The sequence below is a fragment of the Prunus avium genome, chromosome 2 (assembly GCF_965620075.1).
Source record: "Prunus avium chromosome 2, drPruAviu1.hap1.1, whole genome shotgun sequence".
NCBI lineage: Eukaryota > Viridiplantae > Streptophyta > Magnoliopsida > Rosales > Rosaceae > Prunus > Prunus avium.
Genome location: NC_142285.1, coordinates 38,572,882 through 38,593,041, shown reverse-complemented (window position 1 = coordinate 38,593,041; position 20,160 = coordinate 38,572,882). Strand labels below are relative to the sequence as shown.

At 38.7% G+C, this 20,160-nt stretch overlaps 1 protein-coding gene, 5 non-coding genes and 4 pseudogenes across 6 annotated transcripts; 7 read left to right on the top strand and 3 right to left on the bottom strand.

Moving 5' to 3' along the window:
- The first annotated feature begins 999 nt into the window (after window positions 1-999).
- Window positions 1,000-1,116, top strand: LOC148297002 (U5 spliceosomal RNA). The gene has a single exon (XR_015834253.1). It is a non-coding gene; the product is annotated as a U5 spliceosomal RNA (small nuclear RNA).
- Window positions 1,117-3,551: 2,435 nt separating this feature from the next.
- Window positions 3,552-5,139, top strand: LOC110756677 (3-ketoacyl-CoA synthase 19 pseudogene; annotated as a pseudogene).
- Window positions 5,140-6,400: 1,261 nt separating this feature from the next.
- LOC148297001 (U5 spliceosomal RNA) lies at window positions 6,401-6,517 on the top strand. The gene has a single exon (XR_015834252.1). It is a non-coding gene; the product is annotated as a U5 spliceosomal RNA (small nuclear RNA).
- A 2,454-nt stretch (window positions 6,518-8,971) lies between these two features.
- LOC148297000 (U5 spliceosomal RNA) lies at window positions 8,972-9,080 on the top strand (annotated as a pseudogene).
- A 552-nt stretch (window positions 9,081-9,632) lies between these two features.
- LOC110756679 (3-ketoacyl-CoA synthase 19 pseudogene) lies at window positions 9,633-11,312 on the bottom strand (annotated as a pseudogene).
- Window positions 11,313-12,297: 985 nt separating this feature from the next.
- On the top strand, window positions 12,298-12,414 carry LOC148296999 (U5 spliceosomal RNA). The gene has a single exon (XR_015834256.1). It is a non-coding gene; the product is annotated as a U5 spliceosomal RNA (small nuclear RNA).
- Window positions 12,415-13,199: 785 nt separating this feature from the next.
- Window positions 13,200-13,315, top strand: LOC148296998 (U5 spliceosomal RNA). Its single transcript, XR_015834258.1, has one exon. It is a non-coding gene; the product is annotated as a U5 spliceosomal RNA (small nuclear RNA).
- Window positions 13,316-13,530: 215 nt separating this feature from the next.
- LOC148296997 (3-ketoacyl-CoA synthase 19-like) lies at window positions 13,531-15,206 on the bottom strand. Its single transcript, XM_088247955.1, has one exon. The coding sequence runs from the start codon at window positions 15,037-15,039 to the stop codon at window positions 13,642-13,644; it is 1,398 nt and encodes a 465-aa protein (XP_088104081.1). The 5' UTR covers window positions 15,040-15,206; the 3' UTR covers window positions 13,531-13,641.
- A 565-nt stretch (window positions 15,207-15,771) lies between these two features.
- Window positions 15,772-15,884, top strand: LOC148296996 (U5 spliceosomal RNA). The gene has a single exon (XR_015834259.1). It is a non-coding gene; the product is annotated as a U5 spliceosomal RNA (small nuclear RNA).
- A 223-nt stretch (window positions 15,885-16,107) lies between these two features.
- LOC110756659 (3-ketoacyl-CoA synthase 19 pseudogene) lies at window positions 16,108-17,260 on the bottom strand (annotated as a pseudogene).
- Between the last annotated feature and the right edge of the window lie 2,900 nt (window positions 17,261-20,160).

The following is a 20,160-nucleotide window of genomic DNA, read 5'->3' as shown; positions in this document are numbered from 1 at the left end:
GTTTGGGAGTAATTCTGGATAGTTTAATTATTCTGGAAAGAAGTACCTTCCATGTGCTTCTCCATATAATCAATTTAAGTGATTTTAAGTGATTTTGCGGAAAAGCACATTCAATGTGCTTCTCTATAAAATGAGAGAAGTGATTATTTGGCCTATTTAAAATAACTCCCAAACGAGCCCTCTTATTTTGAAATGACAATTGGCTGATATTTCTAGGAAACAAATTACATTACCAAAAGAAGAAAGGAGGTGATGAAGAACTTTCCTCACCAATATTTGATTGTACCACTGCCATGTCTGATACACAATAAATTATACCTATAGTCTTCTCCCCATTTGTTGGCTCAGTCAAAAGTTAGCCAATGTTGTCCTTACCATCAAAGTTAGCATAATAATAGCAGGCGGAAAAGTTGATGAGCCGACTTCATAGACAATAGTGGTCAAATTAGACCTTTAGCCAGATACATATCCCTGGAAAATAATTTACTTTTTAAGCATTAAACTGAACAGACTGCTCTATTTGTCAATTTGTGGTTGTCAAATTCACATTTTGAAATGAAGCCTCAACCAGGAAGCATAAAATTTTAAAGAATGTGTAGAATCATTTGCAGAATTTACTTTTTTTTTGTTCTTTTTTCTATAGAACATCATGGAAATTATACACAGACTGAGTATCTCATACTCAATTCTCGTCCACCAGTTTCCACTTGGGTTCAAAACTAGTCAAGAGCTGATTTCATGTGAGGTATGAAATTGACAAAGGAACTAGCAAAATCAGAGTTTGGGGTCGTTGGAATTGCTTTAGAACTAGGCACTTTTGTATTAAGTATGATAGAGAAGGGCAATCTCCTCTGCATATGCTAAGCAAAGTTTTTCTAAGTTGGCCGTTTTGAGAAGTGTTGAGGTGGAGGCACTTTTGTCCCACATCGGCTGGAGGAGCAACAACAAGCTACAGTCGGGGTTATAAAATAAAGTAGCTGTTTGATTGAATACTCACGGAGCCATGCGTCGAGCACAAAGCGAACTATTCTTTCGCCTTTTACTAAAGAATACCGTGTGCGCGTCGCTTTAAATGGCATACGCCTATTTTTGGAGGGGCGCACCTCTGTGGGTGCCCCTATAATATAAGTTTGAACTATTTGGGCTTTCCTCTTCCTGTTTCTGGTGTCTGTCATTTACTTTTATACCCAAATGGCTTGTTTTGTTATGTGAATAGCATGCTCTGTTTTCCATAGTTGGAATTGCATTTACTATTCACTTTCGAATTGCTAGCTGTAACTTCAGATTCAAATTCATGAAATAATGAGATGATAAAAAGATACTTCACACCTTGGACAGTTGCATTTTCTTGAGCAGGGCAATAATGTATATACTTCCCCTAATTTTTCTTGGGAGCTAGTGTGAATAACAGCTCTTTGAACAAATTGGAATTATTATCACTCTGATCATCAATAACACCTCTTTGAACAAATTTGAAATCTTATCAGATATAACTTCCATGTTATATATAACTTCCGTTGAGGAATCCCTCAAATACTGTCAATAACACTTTGAACAAATTTGAAATCTTACTAGATATAACTGGATGTCTAAATGATTTTCAATTTGTCTAATTTTATGCAAGGATGATTTATAAATAAAGACTTGAAAAATAGACAGTTTGAATAACTGGCGGACCCAATACATGCCACACTTCAATGTTTTCTTCACCCATCTAGCCAAATACTTTGCCAATAAAAATAAGACACTTGGCTAATATTTTGCATGCAAAATTCCTACACAGCACCCTAAATAAGTAAAGGCTTCAAGGTTTTAGCCCAAAACCTCTCATATATTGAAAATATCAAGGCCCAAGACTTAATAAACATGTGGTCCAATATATAAAGCCTTAGATTTTGGCCCAAAAGCATGTATTAAAAAATTATTGAAATATTTATCTCTTTTTTGATACAAGATATATTAGGGGAGGTGGGGTTTTGTGATCACACACTACCAAGGTGCCATGGAGGATCGAACATGTGAGACCACTGATCTGCAAGTCAATGTCCTTTTCAACTAAGTCTTGTTGACTAATTTTATTTTCTCCTTTTGTTTCTCACGGAAAAAAGTAAAAATGATCAAATTCAGCTGATGTAGCAAAACTTATTTTTGTCAAAATAGATAGCCAGTCAAACAAATTTCGATCCCATTGTTGGTAACAAGCATATAACACTTAATTATTTACGAATATAACTAAAAAATTCCACAGGCTACATGGTTCGCTGGAGGCATATTTTCTATGCTATAATAGGATGTAGCAAATTATACCCAACTAAATTTCAAGGCTGATAAACCTCAGGAAGTTGAAGACCCATACTTGCAACGGATTTTCCAAATACTTTTTTCATCTCAGCTAATTTATCTATAGTTATGTTGTAATAGAATGGCTGTTCCAATATCCAGTGGGACAACCGTCCAACATTCAAAGAAGAAAGCAAATCAATTTATATTTAAACCTAGTTACATATGAATTTGTTTAAATTTGTATTCTGGGTTTGAGTAAGATGGTGGGTTGAAATAAGCAAAGCAACTGCCTTGAGCGCAGTTTGGTTTCTGATTAACCAGTGTGGTGCATTAGTCTAGTGGAAGACCAATCTGCCATTTTGATCATAGCCTATTGATTTTATATCTTAGAGCGGAACTCATGAGTTTTCAAATATATTCTGGGGATCTGCAACCTTGAATTAGAACCTGAAAATGCAAACATGATGCAACTGGAAAGCATATATAGACTTATTTCATTTTGCCATCTAGAGAAATATAGTGTTTTCTATGGGAATGCACTTGAGAATATGCACCGACTCCCAAGAAATCCAACTGAATGTGCTATATATTATAAATATGAGAGACTTCATTGCAACTGTCTTCTATTGGAGAGAGTTACTTCTGTTGTGCGTGAACACTCCAATTCCTTGTTGTTGATGGACTACACAATTATCATACACACATAAACCGAAAAGTAAACACGCACACAAAGACTTAATGTACATACACAGCTTCAAATTCAAATTCATATCTCTTGGAAGAAATTATGAGATGATAAAAGATAATTCACACCTTAGAAAGTTACATTTTCTTGAGCAGGGCAATAATGAAATCCCACAAAACCCAAAAACCAAACATTTCAACAACAAAAAAATTCAAAAGTCGTGTTGTTTTTACAGAAATTTACAAGACAATATATATATATATATATAGAGAGAGAGAGAGAGAGAGAGAGAGAGAGAGAGAGAGAATTTAGAACTGTTTGATATTAATTTTAGCGTTAAAGTTTTTGTAAGAGGAGAGATGGCAACTTGGCTAGTGTAGATATGAAGCATAACTCCCTCTCAATAACTTGACTGAAACTCTGACCATTTTTATGTTGTTCGTTCAGTCATGGCTTGTCGGTTTAATGCATGGTTGTGCCTACTGCCTACCCATAAAATTAATCTTAATAAATACCTGCTACATTTGTAGGTAAAAAGTAGAGGTCTTTCCATTAGTGATCACAAGCAGCATTAGTTCATCACCATCGATTTATATAGTTGTTGAAGTTTTGCATGCAACTCACATTTAACACTTCACAATTCTATCTCTCTCCATCTCTCACACCCACAAACAAAGAGAGCTGTAGGGCAATGGAGATCTTCATGACAATGTCTCTTCTCACTCTTTTCTTTGGTTTCTTCTGCCTCTTCAAGTTACTTCTCCAAAGGAGAGACCAGAGCTGCTATATGCTGGCTTATGAGTGTTACAAGGCTAAAGAGGACATGAAGCTCAACTGTGATTCCAGCGCAAAAATCGTCATGCAGAACAAGAATCTGGGATTGGAAGAACTCAGGTTTCTCTTGAAGACTATTGTCAGTTCTGGCATTGGTGAAGAAACTTCTTGCCCACGAAACATCATTGAAGGCCGAAATCCAACCCCAGCAGATGAGCTTTGTGAGATGGATGGTATCATATTTGACACACTTGACAAGCTTTTTGCCAGGCCTACTTCAATTTCTCCTTCACAAATCGACATTCTGGTTGTCAATGTGTCAATGTTCTCCCCTGCACCCTCTCTAACATCTCGTATAATAAATCGTTACAAGATGAGGGAGGACATCAAGACCTTCAACCTCTCAGGAATGGGATGCAGTGCAAGTCTCATTGCTATTGATGTTGTACAAAACTTGTTCAAGTCATATAAAAACGCAAATGCAATTGTTGTAAGCACAGAATCCATAGGTCCTAACTGGTATAGTGGCAAAGAAAAGTCCATGATGCTCACCAACTGTCTGTTCCGCTCGGGAGGGTGTTCGATGCTGTTCACAAACAACAGAGGCCTAAAGCACCAAGCCATTTTGAAGTTAAAGCATTTGGTACGAACCCACATTGGCTCAAGTGATGAAGCGTATGATTGCTGCATACAGGCAGAAGATGAGAGTGGATATCAAGGTTTTCGCCTTACCAAACACCTCACAAAAGCAGCAGCTCTGGCTTTTACAATGAACCTCCAAGTTCTAGTACCAAAAGTGCTTCCACTGGGAGAAATACTTAGGTACCTGGCGGTATCTAGGCTTAAAAGTGCCAAAAGCCAAAAGCTAAAAGCAGATGAGGGAGTTGGGTTGAATCTTAAGAACGGGATTGAGCACTTTTGCATTCACCCTGGTGGAAGAGCAATCATAGATGGGATTGGTAAGAGCTTGGGGCTAAGTGATTATGATGTTGAGCCATCTAGAATGGCACTTCACAGGTTTGGTAACACATCAGCAGCTGGCTTTTGGTATGCTTTGGGATACATGGAGGCCAAGCAGAGGCTTAAGAAGGGCAACAGAATTCTGATGAGTGGATTTGGAGCAGGTTTTAAGTGCAACAATATTGTGTGGGAAGTACTCAAGGACTTGGATGATGCCAATGTTTGGAAAGATTGCATAGACAGTTACCCTCCTAAAACCCTAGTCAATCCATTCATGGAGAAGTATGGTTGGCTCAATGATGAATATCTAAGCTTTCTTAGGCTTGATTTTTCCCAATTATTTGTTCAACTTTAGCTGTTTTGTTTAAGTATCCATCCTTTTCCTTAAATGTATTCCGCATTGCGTATGATTTTATTTAATTTTATGATTGTTTGAAGTTGCTCAGGTAAAGGGTAGTGTTTTGTTTCATCAACTAATTGTGAAAGCATGTTCATTGTGTTAAAGTAAACAGAAAGCTTGTTCTACTATATATTTTTCAAACTCCAACAGAAGCACAAAGCATTACTTCACTGACATATGCTGAAAATATTTACTAACTCATCAAATCAATGGTCAAGCTGTACTCTGACCTGCATGAATGTTAACTTCATAAGAAAAAAAAGAGAGGGGGAGATGGGGGGCTGAAACGTATGCATATTGGCGCTGGAAGTTTATCATTTTCACATATAAATATGCCAAAAGAATGCCTAGTAAAAGGTGACTTCTTTGAAATGTCTCTCTTCTGAGAGTGGCTTCTGAGGTTCACATCCACTATCTTGGCTTCTGGTTTTGGAAATGGCAATTGGCTGATATCTCTAGGAAACAAATTACATGAAAGATACAATTCAAACAAAGAATGATTCTTGGGAAATTTATTTTCATTGCAGTGTTGTTCACCAATATTTGATTGTGTCACTGACATGTTTGATACACAATAAATTCTGAATTAAATGTCTTCTCTCCCCATGTGTTGGCTCAGTCAAAAGTTAGCCAATGCTGTCTTGACCATCAAAGTAATAAATTGGCCAATAAGAGTAATAAATCACCTGTCTGCTGGTTTTAGACAATAGTGGTCAAATTAGGCCTTTAGTCAGATACACTGTATCCCTGAAAAATAATTTACGTTTTAAGCATTAAACTGAAGAGACTGGAACTATTTGTCAATCTGTGGTTGTCAAAATTCACATTTTGAAGTGAACAACTAATTTTATCCACCAAGCCTCAACCAGGATTTGACCAAAAAGCCTCAACCAGGACTTAATGACAATTATACACAGACTGAGTCTCCTATACAATTCTCGTCCACTAGTTTCCACTTGGGTTCAAAACTAATCAAGGGCTTATTTTATGTAAGGTATGAAATTGACAAAGGAACTAGCAAACTCAGAGCTTTGGGTCATTGGGATTGGATGGGAATAACTAAGATGAGCAGAGGCATGCTGCGGTTGAAGATGAAGGACTAGAGGAAATATTAAGTGTGGCAGAGAAGGGTAATCTTCACTGCATATGCTAAGCTAAGTTTTTCTAAGTTGGCCGTTGAACTAATATATGAAAAGTCTTTGAGGTGTAGGAACTTTTGTCCCACATCGGCAGAAGGAGCAAGAACAAGTAGTTTCTCGCTTATAAAAGAAAGCAGCTGCTTTAGGATAAACTTACGGAGCCATGCGTCGAGCACAAAGCGAACTATTCTTTCGCCTTTTACTAAAGAATACCGTGTGCGCGTCGCTTTAAATGGCATACGCCTATTTTTGGAGGGGCGCACCTCTGTGGGTGCCCCCTATAATTATAGTACGAATTATTTGATTGTTACTGTTTCTATCGGGTAGTGTGCTAAAAACTTAAAGGGGAAAGCTAACAATTTTCTCCTTTGGACCTTCTCTCCTCTTTGCTTGACATGTGTCATTCTCTCTACACTTAAAACAATGCCATGAATATATTATACAAGCTAACTTTTGCTTTCCAAGTTTACCCTTATTACATGTATTCAATTTATTCAAAAAAAATTCATAACTTTCTTACCATCTTATTAATCTTTTTTTAATATAAATTATATTTTTTAAAAAAATATGTGCTTTTTTTCTTAAAAGAGGAAATGTCCCTTTTTTTTATTTTATTTATAAAACACAAAGGGTTTAGATTTTTTTTTTAAAAAAAGTCTAAACTTGACGTTAAAAAAAAAGGGGACATTTCCTCTTTTTTTTTTTTTTTAAAAACAGATATTTTCTTTATAAAAAAAATAATAATAAGATGGTAAGAAAGTTGAGAATTTTTTTTGGATAAATTGAATACATGTATAAGGGTAAACTTGGAAAGCAAAAGTTAGCTTGTATAATATATTCATGGCATTGTTTTAAGTGTAGAGAGAATGACACATGTCAAGCAAAGAGGGGAAAAAGTCCAAAGGAGAAGGTTAGAGAGAAGGTTGCTAGCATTTCTCAAACTTAAACCCAATCCGTTGGTCGTCCTAAAGTGCTTCAAGGCCCACGCTAGTTTGTAGCTGTGATTTCTGACTTCATATTAATAGGCAGACCACATTTATAGGCCACCTCACTAGCATTTTCCTTATTAATTATACATTAGGGTATAATGCCGAATTACCCCTTGAACTTGTACATAACTCTCAATTTACCCCCTGACCTTTTTTTTTAGCCAATTACAGGCTTGAATTAAATTTTATTATCAATGTTCCCCCCACCGTCAAAATTCGAACATTTCATCCAATTTGCCGTTAAATATGAGAGCAAATTGGTCATTTCATATGTTAAAAATAATTAAATACTGTAAAATACAATAGTATGACATATAAAATGAAAAAAAAATCATTTTAATAAATAGAGGGGTGGGACCCACCCACCCTTTCTTCTTCCTCTCTGCCTCTCTGCCTCTCTCCCTACGACTCCCTCTCTCTCTGCAACTCTCTCCTCTCTGCAACCAAACACCAAAACCAAACACCAAACCCTTTCTTCCCTCTCTCCCTACGACTCCCTCTCTCTCTGCAACTCTCTCCTCTCTGCAACCAAACACCAAACCCTTTCTTCCCTCTCTCCAACCAAACACCAAACCCTTTCTTCAAACACCCTCTCTCTGCGATTTAGGGTTGAGATTTTGGGAGAAGGGGCAATGAACTTGTGAGGTGAAGAGGTTTGGACCTTTAAGGCTGTGGGGAAAAAATTAAAGGGGAAAGGCGCGCGAATGGGTTTGCGGTGGTTATGGGTTCGTGGGGGGGGGGGGGGGCTGTGAAAAAAATATGGGTTCATTGTGGGGTGGGTCTGTGATGGGGGATGGGGGGGAGCTCGAATGGGAAAGGGATGGGAAGAGAGAGAGAGAGAGAAATAATTTTTGGCAAGAAAAAAAATGGTGGGATTTTGTTGCAGAGGGAGGATAGGTTGGAGAAGAAGATGCAGGGGGTGGGGTGGGTGGGTACATAGGATTTTTTTTTCTTTAATTTTTTCAAAAATATAATTTTTTTCTTTAATTTTTTTTAAATGATTTAATCGATTATTGGATGAAATGTTAATGATTTAGACGACAGGGGGAACATTGATAATAAAATTTCATTCGAGCCCTTAATTCGCTAAAAAAAAAGGTCGGGGGGTAAATTGATAATTAGGTACAAGTTCAAGGGGCAATTCGGCATTATACCCAACCCTTATACATTATGAAAACGAACACAGATATTTTCCAAAAATCTCCTTGCTTATGAAACCAAAAAAATGTGTTGAATCATTTTCAGAAATCATTTTCTCAGAGAAACATTATACTAATATTTTACAGGGGATGAGTCTTCCTACTTAATTTTGTCAATTTATATCCACTTGCGTTTAAAATCAACGACTAATTTTGTCAATTTATATCCACTTGGGTTGACACTTATCTTTTAGCTTTATGCATTCTTAAAATGAATATTTTATAATTCTTTTTTACATTCACAAGTGAAGAGCAAAAGGCTAGAAAAAAAAAGGGATAAAATTGACAAAAGAAGTAGAAAGCTCGGAGTTTTGAATGGGATATGAATTTGGGACTCTAAAATAGATTTGATTTGATGAATCTTCAATGGGTGAGATTTTGGTAAATATGACCAAAGGTTCTCAGGGATTAAGCAAAGCGAGAGAGCAGCAGGAACAACAACAGACTAGCAAACTGCGATCCCACATCGACAAGAGCAGCAAAAACTTATCATATTCTCTTAACTATAAATTAAAGTAGCTGCAGAAGTGTATAATCCACGGAGCCATGCGTTGAGCACATAGCGAACTATTCTTTTGCCTTTTACTAAAGAATACCGTGTGCTCGTCGCTTTAAGTGGCATACGCCTATTTTTGAAGGGGCTGCATCTCTGTGGGTGACTCTAACAATGAAGTCATGAAATATTTATTATCAATAGTCCTAAATATGATCTAATTATCAATACAATTACATGTTTATTATTAAAATAAAAATATATAATGCAATTTCAGAAACATATCCTTTTATTGTACAACAGGTACTCTTTATCGAGCAACTTCCAACAAACATGCAGGGAAAATACCAACACTTAACCAATAACATACAAAAACTCATATATAATATATATTATTTTAATCACCATAAGGGTGCCTTACTAGTATCCTAGTTTTTTTAGATTTGTCGTATTGGCAAATGGTATTGTATCGGTGTATTCATATTTGTACCCATGCAACATAGTCCAAAATTAAGCAGCTAATTGAGAAAAATCAAACCTAACGAAGTTTAGAGTTTCATCATCGAGCCAACTGTACTTCTCCATGAATGGATTGACTAGGGTATTAGGAGGGTAGCTATCTATGCAGTCTTTCCAAACATTTGCATCATCCAAGTCCTTGAGCACTTTCCAAACGTCGCACCAAATATTGCTCAATTTTACAAATAGAGTTTACCAAACACTTAACTGCTTTATTCGACAACTGATTATTTTCGCAACACAACAGTTTTTTTTTAAGCACAACAATACCAAACTAGCCCTAAATCCATAGGCAATACTGCATACAATTAAGGAAAAAGATGGATACTTAAACAAAACAGCCAAAGTCAAGCAAATAGTTGGGAAAAATCAAGCCTAGGAAAGCTTAGATATTCATCATTGAGCCAACCATACTTCTCCATGAATGGATTGACTAGGGTTTTAGGAGGGTAACTGTCTATGCAATCTTTCCAAACATTGGCATCATCCAAGTCCTTGAGCACTTCCCACACAATATTGTTGCACTTAAAACCTGCTCCAAATCCACTCATCAGAATTCTGTTGCCTTTCTTGAGCCTCTTCTTGGCCTCCATGTATCCCAAAGCATACCAAAACCCAGCAGCTGATGTGTTGCCAAACCTATGAAGTGCCATTCTAGATGGCTCAACATCATAATCACTTAGCTCCAAGCTCTTACCAATCCCATCTATGATTGCTCTTCCACCAGGGTGAATGCAGAAGTGCTCAATCCCGGTCTTAAGATTCAACCCAACTCCCTCATCTGCTTTTAGCTTTTGGCTCTTGGCACTTTTAAGCTTAGATACCACAAGGTACCTAAGTATTTCTCTCAGTGGAAGCACTTTTGGTAATAGAACTTGGAGGTTCATTGTAAATCCCTGAGTTGCTGCTTTTACAAGGTATTTGGTAAGGCGAAAACCTTTATATCCACTCTCATCTTCCACCTGTATACAACAGTTATATGCTTCATCACTTGAGCCAGTATGCATTCGCACCAAATGATTTAGTTTCAACTTGGCTTGGTGCTTTAGGTCTCTGTTGTTTGTGAACAGCATCGAACACCCTCCCGAGCGAAACAGACAGTTTGTGAGCATCATGGATTTTTCTTTGCCGCAGTACCAATGAGGAGATATGGATTCTGTGCTTACAACAATGGCGTTCACGTTCTTGTAAGACTTGAATAGGTTTTGCACAACATCAATGGCAACGAGGCTTGCACTGCAGCCCATTCCTGAGAGGTTGAAGGTCTTGATGTCCTTCCTCATCTTGTAGCGGTTGACTATACAGGATGTTAGAGAGGGTGCAGGGCTGAACATGGACACATTGACCACAAGAATGTCGATTTGTGATGGAGAAATTGCATTAAACTTAGCAAAGAGCTTGTCCAATGTGTCGAAGATGACGTCGTCCATCTCCGAAAGCTCATCTGCTAGGGTTGCATCATCTTCTCGGCCTTCAATGATGTTTCTTGGGCAATAAGTTTCCTCACCGATGCCGGAATTGACAATTGTTTTCAAGAGAAACCTGAACTCCTCCAACCCAAGATTCTTGTTCCGTGTGACAATTTTTACACAAGAATCAGTGTGGAGCATCATGTCATCTGTGGGCATGTAGCACTCATAGGCCAGCAGATAGCAGGCCTGGTCTCTCCTTCGCAGAACTATCTTATGGAGGCAGGAGAGACCATAGAAAAGAGCAAGCAAACACATCACCATCAAGAGCTCCATGGCCCCTAGCTAGCTCTGTGCGTAGGGTTTTGTGATAGAAGGAGGGTCAGAATTTTGGAGTTTCAAATGATGAGTTGCATGCAACTTGGAACAATTCTCATAATTTGTACTTTCCATACAACCTATTCTCTCCTTTAAATACAATTCCTAAGAAGTCTTAAGAAGCATTCTTGGGAATTGGTACTTATTATTTGAGTGATATATACCAGATATCTATAAAAAGCAGCTATTGATTAAGAAGTATAGTTAGGCAGTAAGCACAAGTCAAGCTCTAATAAAGGGTTTGGTAAGCCATGATCGAACGCGCAGTATAAATGGTTGCAGCTTCCCCACCCACCCCACTCAATTAATTATAAGAATTTTTTTTTCTTTTTTTGCAAAAATTATTGATAAGATTGAGTGATATAAATTTAGGTAGATAGGAGTTCATAATCCTAAATAATTAATGGGAGATGGACTAAAATTCTCAATCTAATAATCTGACCCAATTTGAATTCGATATGTGTTGAATATGAAATTATAAATTCAATATGATAATTCAAATATGATCCAAATTCGATCCATTTACAAAAATATAGTACATATTTATTTTTCTTCACTTTTTCATTGTCTTGAATTTATGAAAAAACAACACTTTTGACATCATCTGTGCTTTCAGTGATTCGACTTTTTCACAATTGAATTTGACTAGAGTTAACTTGTTTTCTAGGACGAGCTTGTGCTAAAGAGCTAAGCTTTAAGATTTTGCTTGACTTTGCTCATGTTGAGAAACAAGTTAAGCTTGAGCTTAAACGGTCTTCATTCTTCATGTCCAATATATATAAATTGAATGCTGAACATATAAAAGTTTCAACTTTATGAGCAATGTAGGAGAAAGATGAACCAAACTCAAACTATTTCATAACAAAATACAAGTTGCTCACGAAATTTGTATGTTGAAGCTTGATATACCGATCTTGCGAGTCTAATCATACTATATATGCCAAAAACCCCAGAGGCAGAGAGAGGCCTTGCGCAAGCAACAATACTAGTCCCACATCGGCGAGAAGAGCAAGAACAAGCTGGTCTCCCTCATATAAAACGAAGCAGCTGAGGCCTAATCGAATCACGGAGCCATGCGTTGAGCACAAAGCGAACTATTCTTTCGCCTTTTACTAAAGAACACCGTGTGCTCGTCGCTTTAAATGGCATACGCCTGTTTTTGGAGGGGCGGACCTCTGTAGGTGCCCCTTATAATTATAGTCCGAGTTATTCGATTGTTACTGTTTCTGTGCGGTAATGTGCTACAAACTTAAACCCAATCCGTTGGTCGTCCTACAGTGCTTCCAGGCCCACGCTAGTTTGTAGCTGTGATTTCTGACTTCATATTAGGCTGACCGCATTTATAGGCCACCTCACTAGCATTTTTCTTATTAATTATACTATGAAAACGAACACAGATATTTTCCAAAAATCTTCTTGCTTAGGAAACCAAAAAAATGTGTTGAATCATTTTCAGAAATAATTTTCTCAGAGAACATTAGACTATTATTTTACAGGGGATGAGTCTTCCAACTTAATTTTGTCAATTTATATCCACTTGGGTTTAAAATCAAGGACTGATTTTATTTAAGAATAAGGATATAAATGTTGACACTTATCTTTTCGCTATATGCATTCTTAAAATGAATATTTTATAGTTCTTTTCTACACTCACAAGTGAAGCGCAAAATGCTATAAAAAAAAAAGGGATAAAATTGACAAAAGAAGTAGAAAGCTCGGAGTTTTGAATGGGATATGAATTTGGGACTCTAAAATGGACTGATTTGATGAATCTTCGATGGGTAAGATTTTGGCGGGGAACAGGTAAATATGAGTATGATCAAAGGTTCTCAAGGATTAAGCAAAGCGAGAGAGCCTTGACCAAAAAAAAAAAGCAAAGCGAGAGAGTAGCAGGAACAGCAATAGACTAGCAAACTGTGATCCCACATCGACAAGAGCAGCAAAAACTTATCGTAGTCTCTCTTAACTATAAATTAAAGCAGCTACAGAGCGAAATATTCTTTCGCTTTTTACTAAAGAATACCGTGTGCTCGTTGCTTTAAGTGGCATACTCCTATTTTTGAAGGGGCTGCACCTCTGTGGGTGCCCCTAACAATTAAGTCATGAAATTTTTATGATCAATAGTCCTAAATATGATCTAATTATCAATAAAATTACATGTTTATTATTAAAATACATGTTTTATCATTAAAATAAAAATATGCAATGCAATTTCAGAAACAGATCCTTTATTGTACAGCAGGTACCCTTTATCAAGCAACTTCCAACAAACATGCAAGGAAAATGTCAACATTTAACCAATAACATACAAAAACTCATATAATATATATATATATATATATATATATATTATTATTATTATTATTATTATATCGGTATATTCATATTCGTACCCATAAAACATAGTCCAAAATTAAGCAGCTAATTGAGAAAAATCAAACCTAACGAAGTTTAGAGTTTCATCATCGATCCAACTGTACTTCTCCATGAATGGATTGACTAGGGTATTAGGAGGGTAGCTGTCTATGCAGTCTTTCCAAACATTGGCATCATCCAAGTCCTTGAGCACTTCCCACACAATATTGTTGCACTTAAAACCTGCTCCAAATCCACTCATCAGAATTCGGTTGCCCTTCTTGAGCCTCTTCTTGGCCTCCATGTATCCCAAAGCATACCAAAACCCAGCAGCTGATGTGTTGCCAAACCTGTAAAGTGCCATTCTAGATGGCTCAACATCATAATCACTTAGCCCCAAGCTCTTACCAATCCCATCTATGATTGCTCTTCCACCAGGGTGAATACAGAAGTGCTCAATCCCGGTCTTAAGATTCAACCCAACTCCCTCATCTGCTTTTAGCTTCTGGCTTTTGGCACTTTTAAGCTTAGATACCACAAGGTACCTAAGTATTTCTCTCAGTGGAAGCACTTTTGGTACTAGAACTTGGAGGTTCATTGTAAATCCCTGAGTTGCTGCTTTTACAAGGTATTTGGTAAGGCGAAAACCTTTATATCCACTCTCATCTTCCACCTGTATACAACAGTTATATGCTTCATCACTTGAGCCAGTATGCATTCGCACCAAATGATTTAGTTTCAACTTGGCTTGGTGCTTTAGGTCTCTGTTGTTTGTGAACAGCATCGAACACCCTCCCGAGCGAAACAGACAGTTTGTGAGCATCATGGATTTTTCTTTGCCGCAGTACCAATGAGGAGATATGGATTCTGTGCTTACAACAATGGCGTTCACGTTCTTGTAAGACTTGAATAGGTTTTGCACAACATCAATGGCAATGAGGCTTGCACTGCAGCCCATTCCTGAGAGGTTGAAGGTCTTGATGTCCTCCCTCATCTTGTAGCGGTTGACTATACGAGATGTTAGAGAGGGTGCAGGGCTGAACATGGACACATTGACCACAAGAATGTCGATTTCTGATGGAGAAATTGCACTAAACTTAGCAAATAGCTTGTCCAATGTGTCAAACATGACGTCGTCCATCTCCGAAAGCTCATCTGCTCGGGTTGCATCATCTTCTCGGCCTTCAATGATGTTTTTTGGGCAATAAGTTTCCTCACCGATGCCGGAATTGACAATTGTTTTCAAGAGAAACCTGAACTCCTCCAACCCAAGATTCTTGTTCCGTATGACGACTTTGACACAAGAATCAGTGTGGAGCATCATGTCATCTGTGGGCATGTAGCACTCATAGGCCAACAGATAGCAGGCCTGATCTCTCCTTCGCAGAACTATCTTATGGAGGCAGGAGAGACCATAGAAAAGAGCAAGCAAACACAACACCATCAAGAGCTCCATGGCCCTAGCTAGCTCTGTGTGTAGGGTTTTGTGATAGAAGGAGGGGGGTCAGAATTGTGGAGTGTCAAATGATGAGTTGCATGCAACTTGGAACAATTCGCATAATTTGTGTACTTTCCATACAACCTATTCTTTCCTTTAAATACAATTCTTAAGAAGCATTCTTGGGAAAGAGATACTCAACTAATTGGTAATTGGTACTTATTATTTGAAGGATATATACCACATATCTATAAAAAAAAAGCAGGTATTCATTAAGAAGTATAGTTAGGCAGTAAGCGCAAGTCATGATCGAACGCACCCACCCCATTCAATTATTGATAAGAATGTTATTTTCTTTTTGCAAAAATTATTGATAAGATTGAGTGATATATATTTAGGTAGATAGGAGGTTATAATCCTAAATAATTAATGGGAGATGGACTAAAATTCTCAATCTAATAATTCGACCCGATTTGAATTCAATACGTGTTGAATATGAATTTATAAATTCAATATGATAATTCGAATATGATCCAAATTCGATCCATTTACAATCATATATATATATATATATATATATATATTACATATTTATTTTTCTTCACTTTTTCATTGTCTTGAATTTATGAAAAAACAACACTTTTGACATCATATGTGTGCTTTCAGTGACTCGACTTTTTCACAATTGAATTTGACTTGAGTTAACTTGTTTTCTAGGATGAGCTTGTGCTAAAGAGCTAAGCTTTAAGATTTTGCTTGACTTAGCGAACTATTCTTTCGCCTTTTACTAAAGAACACCGTGTGCTCGTCGCTTTAAGTGGCATACGGCTATTTTTGAAGGGGTGGCACCTCTGTGGGTGCCCCTAACAATTCAATTCTTGAAATTTTTATTACCAGGAATGCTAAATATGTCTGGTATTTATGAAAAAATAAACTTAACGCCCGGATGTTGAATTCATGTTAACCAAGCCCCACCTTTTATTACACATTCTTTTGGTATCTGAGATGCACTAATGTAGAAACACCAGCTCTGGGTTCGTAATGAGATTTACTAAAACATTGATACTTAACCAATAAGATCTCAAATTAAGCAGCTAATTGAGAAAAATCAAACCTATCAAAGTTTAGAATTTCATCATTGAGCCAACTATACTTCTCCATGAAGGGATTGACAAGGGTATTAGGAGGGTAGCTGTCTATGCAATCTTTCCAAACATTGGCATCATCCAAGTCCTTGACCACTTCCCACACAACATTGTTGCACTTAAAACCTGCTCCAAATCCACTCATCAGAATTCTTTTGCCCTTCTTGAGCCTATTCTTGGCCTCCATGTATCCCAAAGCATACCAAAACCCAGCAGCTGATTTGTTGCCAAACCTGTGAAGAGCCATTCTAGATGGCTCAACATCATAATCACTTAGCCCCAAGCTCTTACCAATCCCATCTATGATTGCTCTTCCACCAGGGTGAATGCAAAAGTGCTCAATCCCAGTCTTAAGATTCAGTTTCACACCATCTCCCCCAGCTGCTTCTAGCTTTTGGCTCTTAGTACTTAAATTATGAAGCAGAGATGCCAGCAGATACCTGAGAATTTCTCTTAGCGGAAGCACTTTTGGTACTAGAACTTGGAGGTTGATTGTAAATCCTTGAGTTGCTGCTTTTACAAGGTTTTTGGTAAGGCGAAAACCTTGATATCCACTCTCATCTTCTGCCTGTATGCAACAATTATAAGCTTCATCACTTGAGCCAACGCGGGTTGGCACCAAATGTTTTAACTTCAACATGACTTGGTGCTTTAGGCCTCTGTTGTTTGTGAACAGCATCGAACACCCTCCCGAGCGGAACAGACAATTGGTGAGCATCATGGACTTTTCTTTGCCACAATACCAGTTAGGACCTATGGATTCTGTGCTTACAACAAGTGCATTTGCGTTTTTGTATGACTTGAACAAGTTTTGTACAACATCAATAGAAATGAGACTGGTACTCCTGAGAGGTTAAAGGTCTTGGTGTCATCCCTCATCTTGTAACGATTTATTGTACGAGATGTTAGAGAGGGTGCAGGGGAGAACATTGATACATTGACAACCAGAATGTTAATTTGTGACGGAGAAGTTGAAGTAGGCCTGGCAAAAAGCTTGTCAAGTGTGTCAAATATGATACCATCCATCTCACAAAGCTCATCTGCCCGGGTTGAATTTTGACCTTCAATGATGTTTCGTGGGCAGTAAGTTTGCTCACCTGTTAACGCAGCTTTCCTTTCCTAGCCTACACAGAAGTCAACTTCACGATATTAGCCTTTCCTGCTGTAAATTGAATTGTATTCATGTCTATATTATTTCCTACCTTAAGTAGATATCCTGTACTAGCATAAATAGGGACTTTGTGTAATCTATCAAATACAAGGAAATATATTTTCTACATGGTATCAGCCTAACCTAGAGTTTCCTCCCTCTCCCTTATTCGATCCAATCCACCATCTCCCTCCTTAGCCCAAACTCTTCTCATTTTATCAAGCTTACTGACTCCAACTATCTTCTTTGGCTCCGCCAACTCAAACTCTTTTTAGTTGGTCATGACCTCTGGAAATTTATTGATGGCACTCATAAACAACCTTCTGCCCAAACCTCCACTTCTTCCACTGAAACATCCACAACCACCACCGCCACTCTTACCCAAACCAATCCCGCCCATGCTCAGTGGTACCAACAAGACCAACTCATTGTTAGCTACATCACTAGTACACTCTCTGAGTCTATTCTCTCTCTCACCGTTGGCTGCACCTCTGCTCGAGATCTCTGGGAATGTCTCCAACGCCACTTCTATCAATCCATTATGGCCATCGAATTTGCACTTTGTTTTCAACTTATGGATTTGCAAAAAAGGCTCTCAACCCATTGATGCTTACCTTCGTCATGCTAAGTCCCTTGCCGATTCATTGGCTACCATCAATGAACCTGTCTCCCCAAAAGAACTTGTCACTGCTGTGCTTCGGGGTTTAGGACCCGATTACAAAGTGCTCGTCACGACAATTCTCAATTTTCCTCCGCTTCCTAACTTTGCTGATCTTTGTGCTCGTTTGTTAGCTTTTGACGCACAGGCTCCTAGAATCTCTCCTGATCAAAACACAGCGCTAATGGCCACTCAATCCTCTTCCCACACCACCGGTCCTACTTCCTTCCTTTCTCACCGTGGTGGTGGCTCTTCCAGCAACAGGCGCGGTGGCTGGCGCGGTTGCAGCCGTGGTGACTGGCGCAACTTCTCATCTTCCTAGAGCAACCCGTGGAATGGCTCCCAGCAGCCCCAATGGCCTAATCGACCGTGGCCTCCTTTTTCACCAAGTTCTGGATCTCAAAGCAACTGGCCTTCCTTTCAGCCTCCTTAGGCCCAATCTGCCCAGCCCAACTCAGCTCCTGGTGTCTTGGGACCCGCTTGGTGCACCACCTGCAATACCAATCAACATACTATTGCAACATGTCCCCATCGCTACAATGGCCCAGAATCTTTTCCTTCCTTTGCTGGGGCTCAATTCATGCAACCACCTGACTCCACTTGGTACCCTGACACAAGTGCCACTCATCATATGACTGGTAGCTCTTCTAATCTCCAAAATCAACAGCCATATCAGGGTAATAATTCTGTATTTCTTGGTAATGGAGATTCTCTCTCTATCTCTCATACTGGCTCTCTTCCTCTTCCTTTAGGTTCTCATAAATTTTCTCTTCAAAATGTCTTTTGTCTTCCCTCTCTTCGTACTAATCTTCTTTCTGTTGCTCGTTTTACTCGTGATAATTTAGTTTTCTTTGTCTTTACTCCCGACTTTTATCAAATCTATGACTTACGTACTGGTTCGTTACTCTTTCAGGGCCCTTCTAAAGATGGTCTTTACCCACTTTCTCTCTCCTCTCACTCGTCCACTATCCCTCGTGCTCTTACCACCGTGCACTCTCCTGCTTGGCATCGTCGCCTTGGCCATCCATCCCATCTTGTGCTCTCTCACTTAGCGCCATCTCTAGGCTCTAAAATTTCTCATGCTTTCTGTAAGGATTGTGCACTTAGCAAATCCACCAAACTATCCTTTATTAGTAATAAAACATTTGCCCCATCTCCCTTTTATTTAATTCACTCTAATGTATGGATGTCCCCGATCATTTCTGTCACTGGTTATCGCTATTATGTCTTGTTTACAAATGACTTTTCCCGTTACTCCTGGATCTATCCTATGCACCGTAAAAATGAGGTCTTTTCTCACTTTCAAACCTTTCTTGCCATGGTTAAAAATCAATTTCACGCCACTGTGCAAATCCTTCAAAGTGACAATGGCACTGAATATGTCAATAATGCTTTCTATGATCTTTGCAGTCAGCTAGGCATCCATCAACGTTTCTCATGTCCTCACACTCCCTAACAAAATGGCCTAGCTGAACGTAAACACAGACACATTGCCACCATGATCCATACCCTCCTTACCACTTCTCACACTCCCCACAATCTTTGGGTCGAAGCTGCCCTCACTGCTGTCCATCTCATAAACCTCTTACCTACTCCTAATCTTCAATGGGACACCCCATACAATCGTCTCTTCCAACATCCTCCCTCCTACTCTCATCTCTGAGTGTTTGGGTGTTCTTGTTTCCCTTACCTTGGACCATATACTAAAAATAAACTCACCAATCGCACCCTTGAATGTGTTTTCCTTGGATACAGTTCTCACCACAAAGGTTACCATTGTTTACATCTCTCCACGGGTCGTGTTTACACGTCCCGCCATGTTTTATTTAACGAAATGCATTTTCCATTTGAGCATTTGCAGGTATCATCTTCTTCAGAGTATGTGGATATTGAATTCCACCCAATTCTGCCCTTCTCCGCACCTGGGCCCGTATTGATCACTCCTGTCTCAGACTCGCAACCTCACGGCACCTCCCTGGTGCGCACCTTTCCCGCTGCTGCAGTCACAAGCCATGGTCCACTCAACGACACTTCTTCTGCTTTATCCCAGCCATTGCTCCAAACTTATTCCCAACGCCCTTGCATACAGCTTTCTCCGCTTGCGCCTGCCCCTATTCCAGCAGCTCTGAACCTCCCAGTTCCAGCAGCTACGAACCCCCTGATTTCAGTAGCTCCGAACCCCCCGG